A 12,325-nucleotide genomic window follows, 5' to 3' on the forward strand; every position below is an offset into this window, starting at 1 on the left:
ATACTTTCTAGATCGAATGAATTTTGTCTGAGTGTTCGATCTTTGTATTAATAATTATAACAAATTAATGGAGTAATTTCACATAAAAAATAATTGAACATCAATTCAATAAAAAAATTAAATACAGTGAGTAGCGACATCTCTAGCCGGGGCTGGTAGCTGTAAAGGTATCTAACTTATCTAACTTAACGAAATACTTTCATAGATTTCTCATAGATGGTGCTACGGCTAAAAAGTCGCTGAAAACGCTAAACCACTATAACGCTATACCAATTAAGCCACGGAACGAACCAGCGGACCTCACGAATTTTTCTATATGCTTGCGTCGTGTCTTTACATTTGGTTTTTCAACGGCTTTTTAGCCGTAGCGCCATCTATGAGAAATCTATGAAATATTTATCACCCAGTTAGTACCTTTACAGCTACCAGTCCTGGCAAGAGATGTCGCTATTCACTAATGTGTGTACAAAATGTTGGAGTAATTTCACAAAAAATAATTGACTATCAATTCAATAAAAATTTCAAACTGTTTGTGTTTTTTTAAGTGTCAAATAAAGTAATCATTATTGTTTAACATCCATAATATGAAAAGGTTTAATTTCTTTAGAACGTCATTGTACAAAATATTTTCATTATGAGATACTGTCTGTGTATCAATGATACGATACGATCTTTCATTAATAATTATGTCCGTATTTTTCTATGGGTTTGTTTTGTCGGATCTTTGTATTTGGTTTTTTCAACGACTTCTTAGCAGTAGCGCCATCTAAGAGAAATCTATGAATGTATTTCGTCACCCAGTTAGGTTACTTTACATTTAGGTCCACTGGTTCGTTCCGTGGCTTAGTTGGCGTTGCATCTGGCACGGTTTGCTAGAAAACGTCGGTTCGAATCCGGCCGGGTCCACGGATTTTTTTCGAAATGTTCGATCTTTGTATTTAAAATTATAACAAACTAGTGGAGTAATGTCACAAAAAAATAATTGAATATCAATTCAATACAAATTTAAGTCCATAGACATGTCATAATTATATTCACACAAATAGAAAACCAACTGTACAACTGGTGCAATTTGTACCAATTTGTTTTTCCTCGTATTTATTAGCGTGACATTATGCAGCTCAATTAGCTCTCAGTTTCCCGGGAATGCAGGTTAAACATATCGATTTTCTTGCGTTCAAATTAAATTGCTTCTTAGAATACATATCTTGTGTGGGGAAGTGAACAATTTGAACTGAACCTGCGTGTACAATGTAATATTCTACTGAATAATACAGTAGACAAGGAACTAGATACTAAAATAATTTTCCATAACTACTTGTGAATTAAAGATTTAGAAGTAGTTTCGGTAGTAGTTTCAATAAAATATGTTAAAAAAAGATCATAAATTTACGACCTAAAGATCAGCACTGGGCATTGTCAATAGGCACTAAAATAAATAATGTAAAACAATAGATTTATTCAAAAATCTCTCCAAATTTTTCCAAAGTAATTTTTTAAATATAATTTAAGTTAAGAGATTCTGAGGCTCCGAACTGATTTCCACCAATCATAGCTACGAACTATTTAGTTAATGATAGAGTGCAAACAAAACTGCTTTGAGATGCAAAAGGAGATTGATCCTAGCGACTGATTTGTAATGATTAATTTATGACTAAAATATGTGAGCCTACTTTTTCGATATGATATCATGTAACACGTTTACCGTTCACAGCGTGAAGCCCTTCCATGGCAACAACTCTGCGAAAAGAACTGGATCTACATAACAATGTAACCTTTTCCTCTTAGCAACAAGCAACAGGGTCTTTGTGTGTACACTTTCGCAATATTATTTCATACGAATGGAGGAACTCGCAAATCGGTTGCTGTGCGGAGAGAGGAACTAAACCGTGTCATCCGTCATTCAGAACGACTCGCCTTCGCCTTTGTGAACACTTGATTTATGCACGTCGTTAGCTAGTGGACAGGCGATGTGCTTTGATGCACTACTATTGAGACATTTGCTTTCGTTCAAATAGGACAGTAGTAATTTGAAATACGTTTGGTCTCACAATATACGAGTTAAATGCGAAACCTCTTCCGCTAGTTGTAGATAAATATCACGTAACATAACGATGCTTCAATGCATTACATCACTACCGAAAGTAAATGAAATATTCTTAAAATTTGGGCGGTGTAACCTGAAAGAAGTGTCACTTTGACAATATCCGTACATTACAACATACCTACCATGGAAATTCAGTTTTCGTTGATCACAAATTTTACTTTTGTAATTATGATTTTGAAATAAATTATTTGACCTTGCACTCGAAATTATGCACCTACAATGTACGTCTCACACACTGTAGACCCCAAGCTACATTGTCATAGTTTATGACACACAGATACAATCAGAGAGAATAAAATATTCCCACAGTGTCTAATTTAAATTGCGCTGCATACATAGCGTCGTATCTTAAGTGTTGATCTCGTCAACTCTTCGCCGGTAGGAACTTGGAATTGCGAAGTTACGGAGATATGGTTTTTCTACTGAAAGCAGATACGTGTAACTAATCCGTGGCGTAGATTCCCTTTACTAGTGAGATTTAGAACGAGAAGGCCTTCAACAGTGCTGCCCGTTGTAATGTTTCATGCTCTGCATTGCTGTCATATCAATTCTCGTCATACTGTATGTTCCGGGAGCTCTATACTTCGGCCACACTGCAAGTACGAATCAAGTTCTTAATGAACCTGTTGGATGTGAGACAAGGAGATATAATTTCTTCCAAGTTATATACGGTGATCCTTGAGGATGTCACATAAAATGCTAAACTGGGAGGAATACAGAATATGACATCAGCATGATCTCATCTAAGATTCGTAGACGACGATTTGTAAAACATATATGTATAGAACTTCCTTGAAAATATTAATGGTCACCAAATAATGAGTGTAAGTCTAGAAATGTGTATAGCATATCAAATGTTACAGCTATAATACGAAATGGGAGGCTGGAGAATGTTTATCTTGTCATATTCTTTTCTTTGGTAAATATCATCAACAAAAAGAAATCACATACAATAACGACGGGCTGCTTTCCGTAAACTAGATGGCATCCTGAATGTGGTTCGTACTCCACTGTGTTACAGAGCTCCACTCCACTTATTTAACCAATGTGTCTTGTTCAGCCTTGGAAACTTTTCTTCTGTGCTCAATCATCTTATAAGCTATCAGATTTGATTTTGACATATTCTCTGTGGTCTCAGCTAAGAACTCAATTAGAAAGTGTGTTATGTGCTGTCGGGACAATGGGTTTTGATAGCTAAAAATAATAGATACAAATTTTATGCAGTTGTTTTTTAATTAGAATGCTGTGTTCACATCCAGTTGAGTACATTCCTTTATAAAAACCAAAACTTACCTTATTTTTGGAATTGTATCCAGTTTTGTGAACCGAATAATCTCAGTACAGAGTATTAAAAAAACCGACCTCAAAAGTTCGTGGAATTACATCTATTTGCCAATTTTTATTGAAATCGTTTATCGAAAAGTGCGCAAACCCAGATTCGTCCCCTAAAAATGTTATTGCAATAACAATTTTTTATTTTCGTCCTCGGAAGGTAACTTTTGACTTGATGAACACTTTGACTTGAATTTTTTTTAAAACTTCATTATTTCATTGTCAACAGCTTTTGTTGCAATCTCTTGGCGGATTATCAAGTTCTTAGGTAATTGTGATTGCTACACATTGGAAATTAACTTATTTCTTCGGATTTATCGTTTATCGTTTTTCTCAAAGAAACCAATGTTTCGGGTTCTTTACAGATCTCAGTCTCCCGTGACCGAAGGAGCAAAATATACGCGATTTAGTTCCGAAAAAATATTTTCATTTCTTTTGGAGAATTGCTTAAAAACCAAATTTATATTGGACTTGGCAACTCAATCGTATACATTGTTTCATAAATCCACATGAAACGAACACGAAAACATCGGACTATCTAAACTGCATCTGCTGGATGGCGTTCTCGTCGCGACCTCCGTGCAACTATAATGCTTTTAATACTGTATTAACACGTTGGACACATGTAAAACGAGTATAATAATATTTTATGTCCACATTTTAATCTGTATATCATGTCTTGGATTGCCATTGTATGCTACTTTTTGTTGTGCTCGATACAACACGTATTGTGCACCGGTTCTTGAACTTGAATCCCTGATCCTCAATCGACTGTGCCATTGCCGGGGAATACCACTTCTCCCATTAAAAAAATCACAGTTAATCTTTTAGGCCATGGAAGAGTCGAGTGTCTAAAGTAGATATCCAAAATAATAATGGGAGCAGAGTAACGAAATAAACTCCAGGAATACTACCCTGAACATCCAGATCAGAACCAATGTGGAAAAGTGTGTGTTTCCCAAGGTTCTGTCGGGTATCGAACCCTTGACCACTATGGACACTTTATGACGAGGCTAACCACTTACGAGGACAATAAACTTGACTTCTAGGGGATTTGCTTCACCCTATCTAATAAAGGAAATGTTAAATTAGAACGTTCGCCTTATTTAAAAAGAATAACTATTAAATAGTTCTCAATGTGGAAGTTGTTTGTTCCTGTGATATTACTCATAGCTGAATCGCTTTTTCTAAGCGGCATTGAGGCACACTTAAAAGGAGCTGTATGGGTATGTGTCAGCGGCCTAATGATACTAGATTGTGCATCGGGATATGTCTGTCTACTTGTTTTATTTTACTGACGCTTTTATTTTATTTTGTTTTTTTTTTAATATCAGGGTCGGGTTTTTCAAATCAAATCCAGTATTTTCTTGTAATATACAGGTTATAAAGGCGTTACAAGAATGAATTTGAAATCACTGATCCGCCTTGCGGCATACTAATTAGTAAGGCGATTATCACACTGCACCGCGCCCCGAGACGGTGCGCGAGACGCTGAATCACGCGCGCGGTGGCGGAGACGCAGATCTGCGTCTGCGCGGTTTAATCTGCGCGGGGATAGCAGTCTAGCTGCCCTGCGCCACTTAAAGTACTCGCTTCGTAGTTGGTTGCTGCAGTGATTGTACATGTAGCTGAGATCCTTCTTTGACAAGAATGGTTAATACTATAGAAGTCATTCAGGACACTGCAGTTATACTGTCTATTTGGTTTTTGTCCCTTTGTCCGACCCGAGAGATAGTCTTTTCCGGAGAGACTACGGACTCGACGGCATGACCAGAGAACAGCGGGCGTCCGGGCCAAGCCTTCCGTCAGTAATACGCCTTTGCGGGCGTCCCTGCGGACCCGGACTTGGGTATGGACTCGCTGGGGTTTGTGGTTGTCTGCCCCGGTTTTGCATGTTTCCGGGGCGTCTGTCTCGAGGAGTTGAGGGCCTGTAGCGAGGAGACGCGCGGGACACGTCAGTTGCCCTTTAAGTTGGAAGCTATGTCCGAACATGCCGCAAGACACTGCGACTGGCATCTCCGGCACTGGCCCGGAGAGCTAGTAGAAGATAAGCTAGATATCCTCCGGTCCCTCCAGCCGCTTAGGTTTTTGGGAACTGGACAGACGTCGTTTTTCGGCGTCGGGATATAAGCGTGCCTTACAGCTCCGCCAACAATGAGGAGATTTGGTAGTAGACTCAGAGTCGACGGCTTAGCGGTGGCAACCGCTAGTTGTGCAATGCGCAACGGGAAGTGAGCGAGCCTACAGCTCCGTTACCTATCAGGAAAATAGGGAGGGTACTGTACGTGCACCCGGGACGGCTCGCCATAGGCATTAGCCTCTCGAAGAACCGGATGAAGTCAAGTGACAGAGGTCAGTGACAACCCTGTACACTGGCTGATCTGGGGTCAGAACCTGAACTTATAAGGTTCTTGTGCGCGCACAGGTTATAGTTCTCTTCTCGTATGTCCTCAGGGTAGGTAGGGAGGGTCACTATAAGCAAAACTAACGTAGAAAGATATGGAGCTTGTCTGTTTGGTTTTTGTTTACTCAAATAAAAAGACACCGAAGATAACATTCAACTTCATTACAAAGATTTAAGAAAATATGAAGATTAATTTTTCAACTACACACATACATATGTCATCTGAATCCTTTGATTATTTGTTAGGGAAAATTCGAACGACAATTACTGAAATAGACACAAATGGATTAAAAATCTGCGTGGTAATGCGGAGCGCAGTGTGCCATATCCTGTGGTGGTTCGCCGCGCCACTCGACGCGGCGGCGCAGTAAAATCGCATCCACCGCGCTCCCGCGGAGAAGCGTTGTCAGTATGTTCGACGGCGCGTGTTATCCATACAAACTGAAATATTTCAGTACAACGTTAAAAAACGCAGCTCCGCGCTCCGTCGCGGGGCGCAGTGCAGTGTGTTAATCGCCTAACAACTAAAACAACTACACAAACAGCAACAGAACTGTTTTTGATGTATAGTAATTTGTGTATACATTATTTTTTTATAATATCAAGTGACGGGACGAACTAGTCGTGCGCCTGACGGTAAGCTACACGCCTATCCGTAATAGTTACAGTGCCACTCAGAGCTTTAAATCACAAAAATCTTAGGGGCATTGCCATTGCGCCCGTCATCCCAACACATAAGCTGACAAGTCCCATGTGCATGTAATTTCATTAGCACTCTTACCCTTCAAAATCGGAACACAGTAATGCTGACATTACTGCTTGTTGGCCGAGGTACGTAAGGTGGCAGTACTTCCCTGGACGAACTCTTTCACAAGGAGCTCTACTATTATTAATATAATAATAACTCGCACACTTATATCCCCGTACTACGGAAACCCTGTGTCCCGGATGCGTGTGTCGCACAGACAACCACAAATTACACCCAAATTATTTAAATAAATGTACTCTTTACAAATACTTATCCCGACTCGGAAATCGAACCCGAGACCTCTGCGTGGCAGACCAGTGTGGTAACCGTTCGGCCATTGAGGCAGTTCTATAACTATAAAATCATGCACTCCAATTAATCGCCACCTAATACTAATAAAACAATAATTAAGTAATACAATAATAGTTTGTGTAATTAAAAAAAAAGAACACATGAAATGTCAATTTTATGAGAAATCTCCACTGTTGTAGAATGTCATATTATAATAATTTCTTAAGTTCTGCATTCTATTGTTTTGCATTCACAGTTTAGCAAATGCTGAATGGAGACCATTGTGGGTTTTAATGCTCAGTTCAACTTTGAATTAATTAATGCTAATACTAATACTCGCAACTAATTTTCTGTAAGAAATTTGATAACTGAGAATTTTACGCTGATACATTTGCTGCATGCGTCTTTCATGCAAGTATACTACACTTTACCACGGAGGCTAGTAGAATGCAATTTGAAGACCTAACTAACATATTGTCTTGTGTTACTTGTTAATTGACTTCATCATTATTTTTTATCTCACGGTTCAATCCTTAATGAACAAAACAATACAAAGTAACAAACTTCATAGTTAGTAGCCTATTAAACTTCATAGTTTGACACGCGTCTGGCACAGGAAATCCGCGCTTCCGCCGTCGTCTAGGATGTTCACCCTAGACCGGTTTAATCACACATTGTACGCTGATTGTCTATACGTCTGTCTGACGGTCGTAGGCCTGGAGATTGTGTGTTAACTAAAGATTACGTTACAGTTTTTTTTGTCATTTAATTTTTAAACGACGATGTTTGTCTAGTAAAATACATTTTCGCTCTGCTCTGGAACACCCTTACACCTTATTTAATAAGCGTTCGGGAGAAACAGATATCAGCAGTGTTCACTTAAGTCAGAAGCAATTATAGTTGATCTTGTTATGATCTATTTACTCTTCACAATTAATTAAGGAAACACGATTAAAGGCGCTTTCCCACCGACGACACTAAATTGATATTTCGCCGGCGGGCAGTCTATTTCCATCAAAAATTACCAGTAATAGCTATCGCGAGCACCGCAACACACAGTGCTGTCGTTTGTCTAACGACAAGCGCGCGGCTAAAGTAACATATCCCCTAAATTACTATCATTAAATATGTTAACGGAAGAAGAATCACATGAAGATACTGTAAGAAGAAATAATCACATACTTTCCTACAATCTCGCGATTTATACTAATAGCTCGCGAGAGCCAGCGCGAGTACGCGCGAGGTATCACTTGGCATGAACCATGTTTCCGTTGCAGAGGTAATGAACACTACATGGAGGCAGCAATATGATTCAATAATATTTCAAATCTCGTGTCGCACATCCTCGTCAATCCAGATAATTTCCACCGAAGATGCGGTACGAAAGAATTGAAATTTTGTCAAACAAATTTCAATCCTCGTCTCGCCTCGCGGTTGATATAAACTATAAACTTCTGAATGTCATATATTAGATACATAACGTAAGGGAAGTACGAAAAATTTAGTTACTGATACGAACATACCCCTAAAAACTAGATTTATTCACAAAAACTATCAATATTGGAAAATAAAGGTGTTATTCTATATGATATTTCTTTTTATCCCATAAATATTTTATTTAACATTGTTACAAAAGACACTGACGCAGTGAAGTATAATAACAGGTGCGTAAAAAATACTTGTAAATTACTGAATACTCGTACCAATGTCAAATAACAACTATTTTTGTCTCGAGCTCCCATCCTATAAAACAAGTACATGCGTCGGGCATGCACTAGTGCACCAGTGCGTAGAGTTTACGGTCCCTTTCATACAAAATGGAGTGTAAAAATCAAGAAAGCATTTGTAGGGATGACGTGTTTATTCCTAGCCGTGAAGTAAAAATATATCTACGTTTTGCAAAAATAAACTTGGAAAATTCTTTTTTATGAATTTGAACAACTCTTATCCTTAGTCTATAATAAAGGCACATAATATGATCTTACGGCAAAAGCGCTTTTAGGCACGTGTACGGTGTTTAATATAGTTATAAATGTTGTATAATAACTGTTAAAAATGTTTATTATACTAAAAATAATCTAGGAAGATCCCTGTGACAGTTCATAAAAATCTACACAACATATTCTCATAACGACGTGCACTAATTTACCTATTTCGTAAAGTATTTTTATAAGCCTCGCTTTTAAATTAATAGCCTTTGTTTAAATAAATACATTAAATTAAAGGAAAAATAACACCCAAGTCGATGTTTATTTGTGAGAAATGAGCTGTATAACCTTTTTTTCTTCAAAAATTTATTAATTTTTTTTACGATATGTGCAAAGGTATCAAATGCAGTCTACAGATAAGATATATCGATAAAAAGTTTTCAATATAATGAATAAATGTGTACTTTGGGTATTCATTCTTGTATTCAAGTATGAATTTTAATAATAGGCAATGAATTAACATGACAGTGTTATTCTTTTTTGAAACCGGTAAATTAATGATATGACAAATATGTATGATGTTTTTTGAAAATTTCTAAAATATCTGTTGAAATTGCATTTGAATTATTAGCCACGCTTGTCCATAACAGTTGCATATAGAGCTTTAGGACACCCCGAGACATAAGTTGACAAGTCCCATGTTGACATAGATATAGATACACACAAAAACAGTTTACATACAAATAATTTTAAATATACAATACCAATTAAAATTAAAACAAAGATGCAAAGCAAATAGTACAATCTACAAAGTATACAGGGTGGAAATTTGTAATGCCACTTGGAAGGATACATTAGTACGTTAAATACTGGAGTTAGAAATTTTTACTTAGAGGAAACATTCCTTTATTTTTAAAAAGAAATAATACTGCATTCAAAGATTTTCGAAAATTGCTAGCTACACGCGGGAATCGAACCCACTAAAATCTTTAAAAAAATGCACCCTGTACTTTTATTAAATCAATCGATAGGGTCAATTATGAGGATGAAATCTCTCTTACAAACCATGAAATCTGAAGCTATAAATTCAATGGGTCAAGTTAAAGCATTTTTACTCAAAGGTCCATCAGATTACTTGTTAATTAGCGTTGACGTCATTTATCCATTAAAATGACTAAGTACTATTTAGATAAGAAGATTGCAATTTGCACGTGTTTGTAATGCAGACTCTTTGGTCAGTGCCATGAGATAATTTAAATATGGAAAGTTTCATTTGAAAATGGATTGTCTTTTGTTATTTCCATTTGATTGTTTTTACATATCCTTCCTAGTACTGATAATTTTCCTATAAATAAATAAATTTCATATTTGTCTCATCGTAAAAATTGCATATCAAGAACAATTTGATTTAATGGTAGCTTATTTTTTAAATAACAAAAATATGAATTTAGCTCTGCGGTGGTATGAAGAGAGATATCGGGATCGACAAACACCAACTCGATTCGTTCTGAAAAGAATGGTAAATAATTTAAAAAAATACTGGTAGCTACGAAAAGCGACGGCAAACTCCTCAACAGAACTATTCCGAATTCGATCTTAATGTTTTAATATACTTCGAAGCATTGCCAAAGGCTTCAAGCAGAGATGCTGCAGAAGAAATTGGAACGAACCACACTTGCATATTCCAAGTGCTTAAAAAGTATAAGTATAAATGTTATCGTGACGTCGAAATTTCATCCTGGGGATTGTACTCATTTCGAGCAACTAATTAGTTAGATTACCATTTTTTTCATTTTATTAAAATACGTTAGGATTTCATGGTTTTTTTTCCATTTAATTAACCAATTTTAATATTAATAAAAGTGCAGGGTGCATTTTTCTCAGATTAAAGCGGATTCGATTTCCGCGTGTTGCTAGAAATTTTCGAAAATCTATGAATTCAGTTTTAAAAATAAAGGAATGTTTCCTTTAAGTAAAAATTTCTATCTCCAGTATTTAGAGTACTTTCCCTCCAGGTGGCATTACAAATTTCTACTCGGTCTAGTACTTTTCTTTTTAAATAAAAGACGATGAGGTCGATGATGTAGCATGCACACCTAAATAATGCCTATTCACTCCTGCCTTGAAATGGTCCAAGTATAACGTTCAGGTAACAAGTGCATGCAGGAAAATTCGCTCCATAGCCGTTAGCTGTATAAATGTGGAATCATAACGCTTCGTGCGAATCTTTGCAATATCCACAACATAGGGGTGGAAACCCAGCCCACGTCTAATCTCCCAAAGATGGAAAGGGGAGGGCCGAACCAAATTATGAATTTCCATCGCACACACAGGTCAGTTGTTGGCCGTGTACTGTTTCAGTTTTCTAATTTGTGATTTCAGCGCAAACGAGAGTTGATATTCAAAAGAGATATAAGGCCCATTTACATGATGAGTTGCCAGGGATGGATATTTCTGGTTATATACGCGATGCTGTAGTTTCACCATATTTATTACCACACATTGACCTACAGATAATTACAAGAGTATATTCGGGGTTCAACCCAACGCTATTGTTAAATATTCTCGCTCCTTTGCACGTTTTAACTTTAAACTTAATTTTCTTGTATTAATGTATATTTACCATTGTTGCAGATACCTCTAGTAGGCAATGAAGGAACGGTAGGTCTAGGTATGCCGGGCGCAGCTGCCCCGCCACAGCCAACACCGCCCAAGAAGCATAATAAATTCGGAGCTGGTACCCTTCGATTCGCAACCAGATCGAAGTTGTTGCAACCACCAGCTAAAGCTTTCCAGAATCCTTTAGGAGATGATGACGACGATGAATGAATGTTCTGTTTCTTCAATGACCATTTTTAAAAAGGGTGTGATGGAGTAGCAGTATAAGCTCTTGGGACAAAATATGCTTAATTATACCAAGCCCTCCAAAGATGTTGGCACCTAAAGTTTTATTGTTACCTAAAAAAATATGAATTACGCTGATTTTGCTTAGCAATAAAACTGAGACTAAATAAGATATGAAAATACCGATTAAAGGGGGTTGAAGATGATCTTATCCCATATGTTAATAATTCAATTTCGCAAAAAATGTCTATTACGTTAATTATGATAAGTTGGACAGAAATCTGATACGCTAAAATGTAACATTTTCGTGATTAGGACGGCAAATGATACGCAATCGTTATTAAGAGTCGATACTACCTCAGTCCGAATTGAAATTTTTCGGTTCGTTCGTATGGTTCATTTTGTTGGTCGAGCGGTAGTGACGCTGGCTTTATTTCAGAATTTATTTTTTTACGAACGAAATTAAAACCATTTGAAAAATGTATGTCGTATATTATACGTGTTCTATTTAGTTTAGTTGATACAAAAAAGTCATTGGTATAGTTAAAGTAACTATTAAATATAGCGGTTTTCTTGTAAAATTTCGAGGTAAGTTTGTTTTTTCTATTGTGAAAATTTTTATTAATCGTGTTTTCACCCCGTATACTAATCAGTGTATATTCTCAATTTTA

General features: G+C 36.9%; 1 protein-coding gene across 2 annotated transcripts in view; it reads left to right on the top strand.

Annotated features, from left to right (window-relative positions):
- LOC113230766 (angiogenic factor with G patch and FHA domains 1) overlaps positions 1-11,958 on the top strand; it is a 55,109-nt gene extending 43,151 nt beyond the window's left edge. For both annotated transcript variants that reach the window (XM_026464850.1, XM_026464851.1), the window contains one exon: positions 11,445-11,958. In XM_026464850.1, coding sequence (XP_026320635.1) covers positions 11,445-11,639 — 195 coding nt within the window. In that variant the 3' untranslated portion in view covers positions 11,640-11,958. The remainder of the gene's footprint in view (positions 1-11,444) is intronic.
- The last annotated feature ends 367 nt before the right edge of the window (positions 11,959-12,325 follow it).

Source organism: Hyposmocoma kahamanoa, unplaced genomic scaffold, assembly GCF_003589595.1.
Source record: "Hyposmocoma kahamanoa isolate Upper Pololo Valley unplaced genomic scaffold, ASM358959v1 64, whole genome shotgun sequence".
NCBI classification, from domain to species: Eukaryota; Metazoa; Arthropoda; class Insecta; order Lepidoptera; family Cosmopterigidae; genus Hyposmocoma; species Hyposmocoma kahamanoa.